Source organism: Salmo trutta, chromosome 12 (assembly GCF_901001165.1).
Source record: "Salmo trutta chromosome 12, fSalTru1.1, whole genome shotgun sequence".
NCBI lineage: Eukaryota > Metazoa > Chordata > Actinopteri > Salmoniformes > Salmonidae > Salmo > Salmo trutta.
The window spans coordinates 64,364,288-64,381,880 of NC_042968.1; the positions used below are offsets into that span (position 1 = coordinate 64,364,288).

The window sequence follows — 17,593 nt, forward strand, 5'->3', positions numbered from 1 at the left end:
TGTGTAACTCTGTGTTGTTGTTTTTGTCGCACTGCTTTGCTTTATCTTGTCCAGGTCGCAGTTGTAAATGAGAACTTGTTCTCAACTGGCCTAGCTGGTTAAATAAAGGTGAAATAAAAAATTTTTTAAAACAATTATTCACTGTCTTTTTACTGTTGCTTTTTATTTCCTTACTTATCTATTGTTCACCTAAAACCATTTTTTTACTTAAAAATTGCACTGTTGGTTAGGGCTTGTAAGTAAGCATTACACAGTTGTTGTATTCGGCGCACGTGACAAATCAACGTCGATTTGATTTGATGTTAGTTCTGGTTTCTACTGGGCAAAGGGCCACATACTTGCCTAAAATCTGTTTACATCTCACCATCTACTAACGTAAGCATCATCAACACAGGTAAAAGGCATTGACGAAAAAACAAATAATAATTATGCATGAGTGAATGGCTGTCATCATCACCAATGGTGAACAAAAGACCTTTCTCTCAGCATTTAAAAAAAAAAAATTCTACCTAATTCTGTGGACTATTCTGATGCCAAGCCTTTGGCATGCTACCATGAACAGGTTGGACTGGTCTGACTTCCAACACATAGCAGGAAGAACTTTGGGAATTCACCTCCCCAAGAGCGTTGGACCTTGGTGTCATTCAGAGGCACAGGACAGGTGTGTGTTAGTATGTGTGTGACAGGGAGAGGTGACAATACTGTGGAAAACGGGAGAAGACTACAGAGACAGGAGTGGAGACTGTATTGAAGCTACCAATCTGCAGATCTAAAACACTGATCTATAGAGCCTGTGGATGCGCTGCAGCCTGGTGTGGAGGACTGAGACCTAGCCACCTCTATTCTGTCTCTGAAATCACAGGTGAGCACCACCACTAAATGCTCTAGTGTTACTCTCATACAGCTTGGTTGGTGGTTCTGATATCATCTTGGTTTCTTCCCAATTCCTAAGTCTTCATAGCTGAGAGGAGGCATTGATGTGGTCAAATGTTGGAGCTACTGATAATATTCTTGGTACTGACGGTATCTCCATATTCTTGTGTGATTTAGGGTCAAATTTCCATTAAATGTCATACAATTATTCAATACAAAAAGGGGATATGGAATTTAATTTGGAAAAAATGCCCAAAGTGGAAGAAACTATTTTCCCTATTGAAAGCCAATTCCAATCATGAATAGGATAATAGTGTTTTTTTCTTTACAAGTTTTTAAATAATGTGGTCAAATGTGGTTCACGTCTTCGCATTGAATTTCTTGTAGCTATTGAAGTAGTTTTGGAAAACCCAGACCTAGGGCAGCGGCACTGTGTAACAGAACAACGTATGCTGGAAGATTGTTCACATTGTGGGAGACAACCCATCTGCCTAAGGAGACTACTATTGAAGTAGTCAACACACATGGAGTGATGGCGTCGTTCCAGATTGCTCTCAAACTGTGTGGTGTCTCAGAAACAAATTGCAGTTTGTGGTTGTATTCATGAACACAGAGTGAAATTGAAATATCCATCATCAAATAAAATCAAATGTTATTTGTCACATACGCCGAATACAACAAGTGAAACGCTACAGTGGCTACCGGAACAGAGTCAATGTGCGGGGGCACCGGTTAGTCGAGGTAATTGAGGAAATATGTACATGTAGGTTGAGTTATTAAAGTGACTATGCATAGATAATAACAGAATCTTTAATGAAATAATAAAACAAGCACAATATTTTTTACAAGACAGATCTCTCAGAGATTTATAGTAGATTCATCAACGCCTGAAACAGCATATGAAAAACATGACAGAAACATGAAACACATATTTAAAATATATATTCTATACTATATATTGGATCTCAATGACATGTTGAGCAATAAATTAGCCCAAAGATATGTACACGTCTCACAGGACCAAGTGTGAGACTGTGCCATATTCCGTCTCTGACTCTTCACCACTCTCCTAGCTCGGCAGGGCACATCTGGCACTTATTCAGGGGTCTTTTCAGGAGGGTGAAAAGTTACACAACATTTAGATAGAAAAGTATTGTGTATAACATGATTTACCAGTAAGCAAAATAGGGAATAATATTGGGTTTATTTGTTGGATTTCTATCTGCAATGTTGTGAACGCTTCACCTCACTGAATGCACCCCTAGTCTATGATTGGTCTGTCCTCTCCAATAGAAAACAATACACAACAGTTCAAAGTATAGGAAACAGTGACTGCATTGATCAAGCCTCTGATCTATGCCGTGACCACAGTCAGCTCAGTGGCAATGTTTGCCGATTGTGACAGCCTGGGTGTTGACACTGGTACCACTGTGCCAGGGACAAACATGGTTGAGTGATCAGTCAAACAACCTTAGTCATCATCATCAATTAGTTATATTTGGGAACACCGATTGGCAGTCAATCAAGAGACTGTGGGCCCTTAAAGACCGGTTGAAATGCATACAGTAGTCAAACATGTCGCTTTATTTGTCCGTTCATCAGTCAAACTCATTGTTTGATTTGCAGTCAAGCCACGGTCAAATATGTTTTATGTGCATTGTAAATAAATATGTTGTGTACAGTATGTGTACAGACGGATCCGGGCATAAGCGACATGAGCGGTCGCTCCCCGACCCAAAGGAACTCAGTCGGGGTTTCAACTTACTGTTGCGGGTTAGAATAGTAGAATTTGGTTGTCCGTCAGCAGTTTGTCTCTTGTTTTGTCAGTCACTAACAATCACTTGAATAGCCATGTCAGCTAACAATTTTTAGATTGATAAGTTAGTCTAGCCAGTTATCTAAACTTGTAAACCCTATGGCAAAATGTGTGGAACTGCAGAAAACGTGCTTTAAAGATCTCGCTTGGGGACCCACCTGTGTATGTGTGATAAATTATTGTAAAATACTGTTTGGCTATTATAAAAAATGTTAATTATGAACGTCAGAAATGCATGAACAACATGATGCTGTTGTCTTCTTCAGGATGTTGTGTAAACGTTGTGGTAATGGTGTGGTTGCATCGTGTGTGTTCACAGGCAGACATCATGGCCCATGCGCAGGAGGAGAGACCCTCAGAACAGGAGAAAGAGATGGGAGAGGAGACCTTCCTCAAAGACCTCTATCTGTACATGAAGAAGAGAGATACACCCATAGAGAGAATACCACACCTGGGCTTCAAACAGAGTGAGTGTACTGTAAGCAGAGAAACATAGGCGCGCACACACACACACACACACACACACACACACACACACAGTGCATGCACTCACACACAATAATTGTTGACATCTCTCAGACAATGTATAGCTGATATTCTGTATATATGTTTTATGTTTCTAGTCGATCTGTTCATGATGTACAAGACTGTGAAAAGCTTGGGCGGCTACCTCCAGGTAAAATAATATCAATCATTTCTAACACGTATTAGGTTTCAGTTTTTCGATAAAAATAGGTGTGAGGAATTCATATTCCAAGTCAAACCCCAGAGTTAACCGAACATCCTGTAAAGTTCTTTTAAAGGAAACTTTCCTCATCACCCTCTCACCAGTTTTAGAACTATTGTAATGGGGGCCACATCTCATGTATGTTTTTGTTACACGTACACAACGACACAATGTTAAAATGAAGCTGAATTTCTACAAGGTAACGACCCAGCAGCTGTGGAAGCAAGTTTACAACATCCTGGGAGGAAACCCCAGAAGCACCAGCGCAGCCACCTGCACCCGTAGACACTATGAGAAGTATGTCGAAGAAAACGTATCATACATCTTATGTGCATGCGTGTCTGTGCGTGTATGTGTGCATAGACGTGTGCGGTTGTGCATATGGCTGTGTGCTTGCATGTCTTTGACACAGATATCTTGAATATACAGTATAAGTGTGAAGTGATGTGTGCGCGGGGTATGTTTTAAGTGGTGCAGTTTCAAAAATGGCCTTTGTGTTGCCGTAGGCTGCTTCTGGCATATGAGTGTCATGTAAGAGGAGAAAACTACATGGAGGTCCTGCCACGGCACCAGCAGAAGCGTTTACATTACAGTAGTCTCGGTGAGGAGGAAGAGTGCCCCAGGACAGCCAAACGTAGCATGACATATGGCGCTCTCCAGACCTCCCAGCAACAGGTACACTAACAAGCAAACATACACACATGCACACATACATAAGCATGTATGCACACACACTGACAAGTGCCCGCACACAGATGAATACAAAGACACAAAGGCTGCATTTACACATGCAGCCCACTTCAGATTTTTTCCCCCACTAATTGTTCTTTTGACTAATAACATCAGATTTTTTCACATTAGATCTTTGTCAGAGCTGATTTGATTAGTAAAAAGACCAATTAGTGAGAAAAAAGACACACATGCGCACACACACATTTAAATTCATTGACTGACTCATTATTGGTATTTCCTCCTCTCAGAACCCCCATCATTTCCTGACAGACTCCAGAGTGAGGATCATCCCTATGCCTGCACACTACCATCCAAACTATCACCACCCTGGCCACCTCGCTCTGCCCCCCTATGTCCACCCACCTCTGACCCACCCAGCCACCTCTGACCCACTCAGCCACCCCAGCAGCCACCCCAGACCCCAACCCCCATATCTCCACTCCCCTCAAGGGCAGACAGAAAGGGCCAAGCAGCCTCTGGAGCGCTTGCGCCTCCTGGCCAACCGGTATAAGTGCTCTTCAGACTGGAATGAGCCACTCAACCTCAGTTGCAAGAAAGCTTGCCTAGACTCAGGTGGTCAGCCTGCTTCGTCCTTTGCCCCTCCTCCCTCCAACAAATCCCCAAAGTTCTTGAATACGCCCTCACCACTTTACCCCACCAAGGAGATGGCTAAAGACGAGGGCTGTGAGACGCCGGAGGGGATGTCACCCCCCGAGAGATCCTACCTCTACCCCTTGGCAACCAGAGATGGCTATGTCATCGACCTCACTTCCTCCTCTGGTGGTTCCTCCCGCAGCCCGACTCCAGCCTCCAGCCCAGGCATGAAGACGGAGTCCCCTGTCCCCTGTCCACTGCAGAGTCGCAAGGCCAGTGCCCCCTCCATGGTCCACGTCCCTAGACCCCTGAAAAGAGAATACCCAGATTGGCCCAGGGGGGAGAGTAGGGGAGAAAGCCCCAAGCACAGTCCGGGGCCTCTCAATCTCAGCTGCGCTCTGCCCAGTCCCCCCAGAGAGACAGGGGGAAGGATGGAGATCCAGATCCCGCTGGCGCTTCTCCAAGACTGGATAAAAGGAGGCCTGCTGTGTGGGCCTGCTAGTTCCCGGCCTGGGGCTCCATCCCTGCAGGGTCCAACACCACCAGAGCCAAGGGAGAGGACACAGACCAGAACAGACATCTCCCCCACCATGGCGAACCATGCTGACCAGGTCTTTCACAGCCCTCACAGAGACCAGGACAGGAGCTCTGGGTATCTGAGGGAGAGGAGTCTGGAGAGGTACAGGAACCTGCCTAGCCCCACCACCACCTCCCCTACTTCCAGTCACCGCCACCCCATGGTGCCCTACCAGATCTCCAGCTACAAGGCTCAGCTGTCAGGGAGCATCCTACGTAACCCGGCCAGCAGGGACTTGTACCCCTGGGAGAAACAGGAGAATACCAGGAGGCCCTACCACCCAAATCCCATGCACCCCCATGATCTACAGGACAGAGCCCAGCCAATCCCCTTGAAGATCCACCCCAGCAGTCAGGCTCTGGAGCAGGATGATGTAGGCCCCACATCCCTAGCCTGTAGTCCAGACACATCCCAGGGAATGGTGGAAAACTCTAGGATGGCTTTGATGGCGGACCCCTCATCTTCCTCTCTGATACCACTGACACCTGAGGAGTTCATGAAGTTGAAGCGGCTCATCTCAAGCTCCTCGTGAACAGAATGCAACAACAAGCCCACAATCCTGCTAACTAACAGAAAACATTATGCACTCTGGGCAAAAGATATAACATGTCAATGTTGACATTGGATGCTTGGAAAAGCACGCATTACTGTACATACAATATTGCATAGAGAAATGCGCTGACACATAACACATATACATGTATATAAAGTACTGTTTCAGTTATAAGACACAGTTCAAAGGACATTGTAGCACTTTTGAAATACTACAGAATATGAATTGTCTTTTAATATTCTGTGTTTTTATCCTTTGAAGATTGCTAACAATTTATTATGCACTGGAGTGAAAAGTTATTATCCAAAATGAAGTATTTTTGTGCCTTCATCTCTGGGATTTGTTTTGAACATAAAGTAGCATTGAAATAAATACTTTTTAAAGTTTAATAACTGTCACAAAACTATACAAGTTTACCACCTAGACAGCAAAGGTACATTTTGTGGGTGTTGAGAATTGTGAGCCATACTGTTTTGAGGAGGAACAATTACAGTATCTACAAACAAAATGTAAAAGAAAAGTTTTATTATGAAAATGTGAATGTTTTTATATACACTGAGTGTACAAAACATAAAAAATGACTGACCAGGTGAATTCAGGTGAAAGCTATGGTCCCTTTTTGATGTCACTTGTTAAATCAGTATAGATGAAGAGGAGACAGTTAAAGGATTTTTAAGCCTTGAGACATAGATTGTGTATGTGTGCCATTCAGAGGGTGAATGGGCATGATTTAAAGTGCCTTTGAACAGGGTATGGTAGTAGGTGCCAGGCTCACCGGTTTGTGTCAAGAACTTGGGGGGTTGCAACTCAATATTAAGGTGTTCTTAATGTTTTGTCCACTGTGTATATATATTTGTAAAACTTTTTTCCCTATTCTTATTTTCCTACAAGTAATGTTGGAATCTTTTAACCCTTTTCATGTTGGCAAATATTTCACAATAAATATTCGGATCGTTTTTTTTCTTATTTTCTTCAAATATTGACACAGTATTGTACAAATATGGCAAAATCTAACAGCTACATCAACTCATTACGCCTAGTCAAACCCCTAACCAAGGTGGAACTTTGAAACGGTCACAACAGCGAGAATGTGTTATTTGTGGCTGTAACACGACTGAGATGCCAGGCAGTGTCAGTGTGAAACCCCACACTAACTCCAGTATGTTCCTCAGAAACATGTGTGTACAGCATCACCTGTCTGTTGACTTTGGACCTGAGCTTGTTTTGCCAGATGCATAATTCCACAGGGCTCATCTTACATGAAATGTATAATTGCATTGAAGCAATAGCATGTGTGTTTAACAGGACATAGCCTTAAACACAGTTTCCCCTGAGTGAAAAGGGAGAGAATAGAGAAAGAATAGTTATATTCCTAAAGAAATAACACAAAAAACACATCAACTGACACTCATATACTGAACAAATATATAAATGCAACAATTTCAAAGGTTTTGCTGAGTTAGAGTTCATATAAGCAAATCAGTCAATTGAAATAAATTCATTAGGCCTTAGTCTATGGATGTCACATGACTGGGCAGGGGCGCAGCCATGGGTCCACCCACCTGGGAGCCAGGCCCAGACAATCACAATTAGTTTGTCCCCAACAAAAGGGCTTTAGAGACAGAAATTATCCTCAAGAAAATATTTTTGTACATATGGAACATTTCTGGGATCTTTTATTTCAGTTCATGAAACATGGGACCAACACTTTACATGTTGCATTTATATTTTTGTTCAGTATATTAACCTTCATACGACCAACATATTTTACATACATGGATTACCAACTGGGGTCATTATGACTCTGATAAGAAACTATTGGAAAAAGCAACAATCACAGCAAAATATCAACTTAATTATTTTAAAAACATTAGACATGTAAATGTTATCTGAAATAGAAAAATAACCAAAACAGACTTATTTTAGCTAAATTACAATTATTTAGCATATATTGTTCAATAAAAATATGCATTTCTCCCTTAAATGTGCAGCCCACATTAGTACTTAAGCTGATTTACCATCATTTGATTGTATATAAAGTAGTATCATTTAGTTTAGCATTTAAGCAAATATTTATGTGGTAAAAACAGCTGCAATTTAAAGGGGCTGTACACCAAAATGTGAAACATACTGTATTATTTATTGACCAAAAGCATACTGTATTATTTATTGACCAAAAGCATTTCACCCATTGATCCTGAGAAACCAAAAACTTAGGCTTAGTTCTCTTTACTTACATACCCCACAGCCAGCATTAGCATCACTGCTAGTGAATCAATGGGATTGGTATATAGAGCCTATGGCAGGATGTTTCAAAAAGCAAAGTCACTTCAAACTAAATGTTATAGAAACTATACCATAACAAGTTAAACATACAGAATATTGGAAGATACTATAGGAATTATGGTATTTATATAACATTCCTTAGATCATTTTTTGGGGGAGAAAACACCAGTACAGCACCACATGTACATTCAGAGGGTAGCTGGTTTCTGTGTTACAGTTATACCAAGTAGTTATACCACTGAAAGACTTAATGTGCAGTTTTGACTGCAACTAAGCATACATCTAAGTTCGTTTTGATTTTGAACACGGTCATACGTAGTTATAACCATAGTACATAAGGTGCTCCATCTCTGCAGGTGATCCGTCTATCAGGCAGTGGCGACCCGTCATTAAGGGCAGGTGTTTTGAGACCCACCTGTTTAGCTAAAAATATATAAAAAACAGTTGAAGTCGGAAGTTTACATACACTTAGGTTGGAGTCATTAAAACTCATTTTTCAACCACTCTACAAATTTCATGTTAAAACTAGTTTTGGCAAGTTGGTTAGAACATCTACTTTGTGCATGACACAAGTCATTTTTCCAACAGTTTACAGACATTATTTCACTGTATCACAATTGCAGTGGGTCAGAAGTTCACATACACTTAATTGACTGTGCCTTTAAATAGCTTGGAAAATTCCAGAAAATGATGTCACAAACCGGCTCAAAATGCGTAACAAAAAAGGAGACAACGTGGAGATAAGGAATAACAAAATATATTTATTTAACTAAAGTAAACAAAATATGATTAACAATGGTGTGTGTAGTCAGTAACCAGTAGTGTAAGTGAGTGGTTGCTTGCATAAATATGATGAGAGGTGTTGAAAGGTGCCAACGCAAACAACCAAAAACAGCCACAAAAATGCCACAACCAAAATCTGTGTCTGCATGGAGAGAGTCTCCTCAAAGAATGGGGAAGAAGTGCATTCATCCTGGGACACACCCGAGCCCAGGTGTGTCCCATTCCGCTGACGACACGCCCGGCTACACCCACCGACATCCTATTAAGGAAAACAAGAGCAAAGAATTCGGCAGAAAGAGTTGGAGGGACGTCACAACCCCCCCCCCCATAAAACCAGGGACCAACAAAGACCCCGGAACACCCTACCAGTGACACAACAAATTGATCCAGCCTTTACGTCCGCTTGCCCCAGCCAACCCCGTCCTCCCCAGACCTCAGCAACCTTTGCGGACAGGAAGCAACCTTTAAGAGGAAAGAAATCGAGGCCAGAAGGGAACAGACAGGAGCGACAGAACAGGACAATACCAAAACCACAATAACAGTGGTCAGCCACGTGGACATTCAGGAACAGGGCGCACGACAGAGCGCGTCAGCAACTCGCTCAAACAACAAAAATAATGTCTCAGGGTCATATTCATTAAATTTAGGCAACAACCGTAAGTTCCCAACAATAACAAATGTGTCCGGGGCACAACCAAAAGAGGAGCGACCCCTAGGCACTTCTGGGTCACCTTCCCAGAGCAAACTCAACCCTGAGAGCTTTCCTTCCCTAACCAGCTCTAGCCGCTCTTGTTGCAGCTTGATTTTAGCACACTCCAAAAAATGTTTAAATTCCAATTCCTTTTCATACTTTAGCCTATCGTGCTCTAGCTGTAACAGAAGCAGCTCTTTCTGCTGTTCAAAAAGAAGATTACTAGGACTAACCAATGGAGCGGCCATTGTAACGTTACGGGGAAACACCGAGTCCTCAGCAGAGGCTGCCCCAGTGGTAACTTCAAGAATACCACTATCCAGATTAGCCCTTCAATATCAACCTAATTGAATTTTTGTAGACATTTATCACTTATTTCAACCTTGTAGTGTTCAGCAAACTTCAACAGCTGTCCTTTAGTACATAATTCTAACAGTTCCTGTGATGGAAAGCGAGTGAACTCATCTATGTAAGACGCCATAGTCACAAGAAAAAAAAAAGAAAAAAAATAGATTGTGCTTCCCCTCTGCTGAGCTGAGCAGACCAGACCACAACCAGACAAATGACAATCACACTGGGCACCACAGGAGAGATGATATATATGGAGCTATCCCAAAACTTACAGTAACTCAACCCTAGTCTTCGTGCGGATTTGCAGTGGGTAATTACACTGTAGCCTGCTGGCAAGGAAATAAACCACCCAGCACGCTGGCAGATTCCCCCAAGCAACGGATGTGCCCCCGAGACAACTGCTCAGTCCACAGACACCACACAAAAATAAAACAAAATAACCATGCCCAACATATTCCAAAGTGAAACGTCGCTAAGCCTAACAGAGGAAAAAATGCAATAGCTCCGGGTAGCTAGTGTCACTACCCTACCCAGATCTCCCACTGAGGTACACAGCCAATTGTACTCACCACCTCAAATCGATGTCCCAACAGCGAGTAGAGCAAGAGTCTCCAGCCTGGGCAGGGGCCTGGAAACTAACCAATGTACTTTCTCCAACGCAGCACACAACAAACTATCCACCGCAGTGGCAAGTTTACCAAACAAAAAGGCAACCAGTACTGGGCACCAAACATTACAACTCAAACGAGCTGTAACAAAAGACACAAACAAAGCACCTACAGGGTTTAACATTAACTCCAAGGTCTCCCCCAAACACAACACACATACTAGTAAGCCAAATGACACTAGTATTAGTCCTTCATAATGCAACAAAGTGCTATACACCAAAATGTCTAGGAACCAACCTTATCCCAGATGAGCCCCGACTTGTCACGAACCGGCTCAAAGTGCGTAACAAAAAAGGAGACAACGTGGATATAAGGAATAACAAAATATATTTATTTAACTTGTTATGGATAAGGGGCAGTATTTTCACGGCCGGATAAAAAACGTACCCGATTTAATCTGGTTATTACTCCTGCCCAGAAACTAGAATATGCATATAATTAGTAGCTTTGGATAGAAAACACTCCAAAGTTTCTAAAACTGTTTGAATGGCGTCTGTGAGTATAACAGAACTCAAATGGCAGGCCAAAACCTGAGACGATTCTGTACAGGAAGTACCCTGTCTGACCAATTCTTGGCCTTCTTTGTCATCTCTATCCAAAACAGAGGATCTCTGCTGTAACGTGACACTTTCTAAGGCTCCCATAGGCTCTCAGAAGGCGCCAGAACGTTGAATGATGACTCTGTAGTCTCTGGCTGAAAAACAGTAGCGCATTTGGATAGTGGTCGATCTGAGAACAATCAGACGGGCGAGCACGTGCACGTGAAGAGGCCATTTTACATTTTCAGTCTTTGAACGAAAACAACGACTCCCTGTCGGAATATTATCGCTATTTTACGAGAAAAATTGCATAAAAATTGATTTTAAACAGCGTTTGACATGCTTCGAAGTACGGTAATGGAATATTTGGACATTTTTTGTCACGAAATGCGCCGGCGCGTCACCCTTCGTTACCCTTCGGATAGTGTCTTGAACGCACGAACAAAACGCCGCTATTTGGATATAACTATGGATTATTTGGAACCAAACCAACATTTGTTGTTGAAGTAGAAGTCCTGGGAGTGCATTCTGACGAAGAACAGCAAAGGTAATCCAATTTTTCTAATAGTAAATCTGAGTTTGGTGAGTACCAAACTTGGTGGGTGTCAAAATAGCTAGCCTGTGATGGCCGGGCTATCTACTCAGAATATTGCAAAATGTGCTTTCACCGAAAAGCTATTTTAAAATTGGACACCGCGATTGCATAAAGGAGTTCTGTATCTATAATTCTTAAAATAATTGTTATGTTTTTTGTGAACGTTTATCGTGAGTAATTTAGTAAATTCACCGGAAGTGTTCGGTGGGAATGCTAGTTCTGAACGTCACATGCTAATGTAAAAAGCTGGTTTTTGATATAAATATGAACTTGATTGAACAAAACATGCATGTATTGTATAACATAATGTCCTAGGAGTGTCATCTGATGAAGATCAAAGGTTAGTGCTGCATTTAGCTGTGGTTTTGGTTTTTGTGACATTATATGCTAGCTTGAAAAATGGGTGTCTGATTATTTCTGGCTGGGTACTCTGCTGACATAATCTAATGTTTTGCTTTCGTTGTAAAGCCTTTTTGAAATCGGACAGTGTGGTTAGATAAAGGAGAGTCTTGTCTTTAAAATGGTGTAAAATAGTCATATGTTTGAAAAATGGAAGTTTTCGGATTTTCGAGGAGTTTATATTTCGCGCCACGCCCTATCATTGGATATTGGAGCGGTGTAGAAGTTAACTAAAGTAAACTAAATATAATTAACAATGGTGTGTGTGTGTAGTCAGTAGTGTAATGGAGTGGTTGCGTGCATACATGTGATAATGAGGGGTGCTGAAAGGTGCCAAAGCAAACAACCACAAATCTGCCACAACCAAAATCTATGTCTGCATGGCGAGAGTCTCCTTAATGAATGTGGAAGAGGTGTATTTATCACCCGAGCCCAGGTGTGTCCCATTTCGCTGACGACCCTCCTGGCTCCGCCCACCGACATCCTATTAAGGAAAACAAGTGCAAAGAGAAAGAATTCGGCAGACAGATTGGGAGGGTCGCCATAATGTCATAACTTTAGAAGCTTCTGATAGGCTAATTGACATCATTTGAGTCAATTTGAGGTGTACCTGTGGATGTATTTCAAGGCCTACCTTCAAACTCCATGCCATACCCTGTGGACGGCACTTAATTGGAGCCAATTTCCTCCTACAACAGGACCAAAGCACTGCTCTAAACGATGCAATAACTATTTAGGGAAGAAGCAGTCAGCTGGTATTCCGTCTATAATGGAGTGGCCAGCACAGTCACCGGATCTCAACTCTATTGAGCTGTTGTGGGAGCAGATCCAATCCAATTTGTGAGAGGTGCTTCAAGAAGCATGGGGTGAAATCTCTTCAGATTACCTCAACAAATTAACAACTAGAATGCCAAAAGTCTGCAAGGCTATAATTGCTGCAAATAGAGGATTCTTTGACGAACGCAAAGTTTGAAAGACACAATTATTATTTCAATTAAAAATCATTATTTATAACCTTGTCAATGTCTTGACTGTATTTCCTATTCATTTTGCAACTCATTTCATGTATGTTTTCATGGAAAACAAGGACATTTCATGGGGATCTCTGCAGATGATCTGTCTATCTTGTCAAAATCACTGATAAAGGTCCCCCTCATCCCTCTGGTGGCATGGATAACTTATTATGTCTCCAGAGAAACCGAAATTCAAATAAACAAACTTTATAATATCACTATTAGCAGAATGTGTTTTTGGCTGGAGTCCAAATAACCCCAAAGGACTTGCATTTTTAAAAAGTCCATATTGATACAGAAACACTAAACAATGATTTAGATTTGTTAAGAACAAGTTGATTGACAAAGTCATGAACAATTTGAAGAATTTAATAAACCACCTTTGGGCTATGATCAGAAATGTGTCTCTGAGGTCAAAATGCCCAGTCAGTAGAAACCATCAGGATGGTGAATAATCCAACTTTCTGCTGTTTGTTGTGTTTTATCTGACATAGCATCTTTTGTTTACCACAGGGTCATTGTTCATGGTGAGAGGAATGCAATGGGGGTATGGTGGTGTCCTTACCATGCTAAGAGATAGCGATTAGATGTTCTTTCCTGATTAGATAGCCACTGTGACATCAGCATTTATGAGTGACCAATGAAATTATGTGACTAACACAATATAGTCCTTGTCACACACAAAGGTTGGAACCGGTTCAGGGAAAAGAACCGAAAACTGGAATATAACTCAATTATTTGAGGAACAGAACCCAGAACCAGAACCAACACCATAGTACCCTCCAAGCTCATCACTAAGCTCGGGGGCTTGGGTCTGAACCCCGCCCTGTGTAACTGGGTCATGGACTACCTGACGGGCTGCCCCCAGGTGATGAAGGTAGAAAACAACACTTCCACTTTGCTGATCCTCAACACTGGGGCCCCACAAGGGTGAGTACTCAGCCCCCTCCTGCACGCCTTCAACTCAATCATTATGTTTGCAGAAAACACAACAGTAGTAGGTCTGATTACCAACAATGACAAGACAGCCTTCAGGGAGAAGGTGAGGGCCCTGGGAGTGTGGTGCCAGGAAAATAACCTCTCACTCAAAGTCAACAAAACAAAGGAGCTGATCGTGGACTTCAGGAAACAGCAGACGGAGCGCCCAGTTTGCCATGCATAACTAGCTAGCTACCACAAATAGCCACTGCGGAGCTACTGCTAATCAATTAGAAAGCTAAACAAACCCCATGTTACGTTATAGGGACACATGCTAAATTGGCTAGCTAGCTAGACACTATGAAATAATAGCTAAATAGCTAGCTAGCTATTGGATTATAGATTTCAAGATTAGATTAATAATACCATTTACAGAACCAGTCAAAAGTTTGGACACACCTACTCACTACAGGGTTATTCTTAAATTTTTACATTGTAGAATAATAGTGAAGACATCAAAACAATGAAATAACACATATGGAATCATGAAGTAGCCAAAAAAGTGTTAAACAAATCAAAATATATTTTAAATTTGAGATTCTTCAAAGTAGCCACCCTTTGCATTGATGACAACTTGGCATTCTCTCAACCAGCTTCATGAGGTAGTCACCTGGAATGCATTTCAATTAACAGGTGTCCTTTGTTAAATGTTAATTTGTTTGCGTTTGAGCCAATCAGTTGTGTTGTGACAAGGTAAGGGTGCTATACAGAACATAGTCCTATTTGGAAAAAGACCAAGTCCATATTATGGCAAGAACAGCTCAAATAAGCAAAGAGAAATGACCAGTACTTTAAGACATGAAGGTTAGTCAATCTGGAAAATTTCAAGAACTTTTAAAGTTACTTCAAGTGCAGTCGCAAAAACATCAAGCACTATGATGAAACTGCCTCTCATTAGGACCACCAACGGAAAGGAAGACCCAGAGTTGTCTCTGCTGCAGAGGATAAATTCATTAGTTAGCTGCACCTCAGATTGAAGCCCAAATAAATGCTTCACAGATTTCAAGTAACAGACACATCTCAACATCAACTGTTGAGAGGAGACTGCGTGAATCAGGCCTTCATGGTCGATTTGCTGCAAATAAACAATTACTAAAGGAGACCAATGGGAAGAATAGACATGATTGGGCCAAGAAACACAAGCAATGGACATTAGACCGGTGGAAATCTGTCCTTTGGTCTGATGAGTCCAAATTTGAGATTTCTGGTTCTAACCACCTTTGTGAAATGCAGAGTAGGTGAATGGAGGATCTCCACATGTGTGGTTCCCACTGCAACGCATGGAGGAGGAGGTGTGATGGTGTCACTGTCTTTGCTGGTGACACTGTCTGTGATTTATTTAGAATTCAAGGCACACAGCATTCTGCAGCGATACGCCATCCCATCTGGTTTGTGCTTAGTGGGACTATCATTTGTTTTTCAACAGGACAATGACCCAAAACACACCTCCAGGCTGCGTAAGGGCCATTTGACCAAGGAAAGTGATGGAGTGCTGTATCAGATGACCTGGCCTCCACAATCACCTGACGCTAAAGCTGCCAACAAGTGCTCAGCATATAGGGAAACTTCTTCAAGACTGTTGGAAAAGCATTCTTCATTAAGCTGGTTGAGAGAATGTCAAGAGTGTAAAAAGCTGTCATCAAGGCAAAGGGTGGCTACTTTGAAGAATCTCAACAACAACAAAAATGTTGAACACATTTTTGGTTACTACATGATTCCATATGTGTTATTTCATAGTTTTATAATGTAGAACATTTTAAAAATAAAGAAGGTGTGTCCAAACTTTTGACCGGTTCCGTACATCTAGCCAGCTGGTAATTAATTATGAAGCTAAATCTATCTATTATTTTGCATCTGCATTGCTGCTACAGAGGGTAGGTCAGTTGAGAACAAGTTCTCATTTACAACTGCGACCTGGCCAAGATAAAGCAAAGCAGTGCGACTCAAACAACAACAGAGTTACACATGGAATAAACAAACATACTTTCAATAACACAACAGAAAAGTCTATATACAGTGTGTGCAAATGAGGTAAGATAAGGGAGGTAAAGGCAATAAATAGGCCATTGTGGCGAAATAATTACAATTTAGCAATTAAACACTGGAGTGATAGATGTGCAGAAGATGAATGTATATCCTGCCATCCAGGACCTATAAACTAGGCAGTGTCAGAGGAAAGCCCAAAAAATTGTCAAAGACTCTAGCCACCCAAGTCATAGACTGTTCTCTCTGCTACCGCACGGCAAGCGGTACCGGAGCACCAAGTCTAGGAACAAAAGGCTCCATAACAGCTTCTACCCCCAAGCCATAAGACTGCTGAACAATTAATCAAAAGGCCACCGGACTATTTACATTGACACCTCTCCCCCCCTTAATTTGTTTTTTTTACACTGGAATTTGTCTTTCAGCATAAACCTACTTTCCGCAACCAGTACAAGATGATTGAGCAGGGTTGCCAGATTAAGCAAGAATTTCTAGACCAATGACCTCTCAAAACCAGCCCACAAGGCCAGAAAACCTAGCCCCATTTATTTTTGGCTCAGCAAGAGAACAGTTGTCACATTTATCCATAAACCCTTTTTCCAAAACGTTATCGAGTGAATTCAGGAATATCGGCGTAATTTCTAACAACGTAGGCTAAGAAGCTAAATTAGGTTTCCAATCAAAATAAGAATTATTGTGAGTTTAAGAATGTCACAAGAGAAAAGATAATTAGCCCTTATTAAACTCGGCAGATAATTTTCCATCAATGGTATGTTGATTTAACTTGTTTTGACAGCTATGATTATGAAATAAGGCCCAAGGAAATGTGTTATATGGCCAATCGACCATGACTAAGGACTGTTCTTAGGACACAGCCCTCAGCCATGGTATTATGGCCATATACAACAAACCTTCTCAGGTGCCTTATTGCTATTATAAACTGGTTACCAACGTAATTAAAACAGCAAAATATATTTTTTTGTCATACCCCTGGTACACGGTCTGATATACCATGGCTTTCAACCAATCAGCATTCAGGGCTTCCAACCACTCAGTTTATAATTGTAAATAAATCAATTTTTCTGGCAATTGTGCCGTTATTATGTGCCAGATATTAAGATTACAAACCGTTATAAAGTGCCTTCGGAAAGTATTCAGAAGCTTTGACTTTTTCCACATTTTGTTTTGTTACAGCCATTTTCAAACATTGATTAAATTGTATATTTTTTTGACGCTACAAGCTTGGCACAGCTGTATTTGGGGAGTTTCTCCCATTCTTCTCTGCAGATCCTCTCAAGCTCTGTCAGGTTAGATGAGGAGCGTTGCTGCACAGCTATTTTTAGGTCGCTCCAGAGATGTTAGATTGGGTTCAAGTCCAGGCTCTGGCTGGGCCACTCAAGAACATTCAGAGACTTGTCCTGAAGCCACTCCTGCG

The 17,593-nt window shown here is 41.6% G+C and overlaps 1 protein-coding gene across 1 annotated transcript; it reads left to right on the top strand.

Moving 5' to 3' along the window:
• The first annotated feature begins 537 nt into the window (after positions 1-537).
• On the top strand, positions 538-6,828 carry LOC115203978 (uncharacterized). The gene is made up of 6 exons (XM_029769120.1): positions 538-862; positions 3,009-3,156; positions 3,313-3,365; positions 3,616-3,713; positions 3,923-4,091; positions 4,397-6,828. The coding sequence occupies exons 2-6, from the start codon at positions 3,018-3,020 to the stop codon at positions 5,849-5,851; spliced, it is 1,914 nt and encodes a 637-aa protein (XP_029624980.1). The 5' UTR covers positions 538-862; positions 3,009-3,017; the 3' UTR covers positions 5,852-6,828.
• The last annotated feature ends 10,765 nt before the right edge of the window (positions 6,829-17,593 follow it).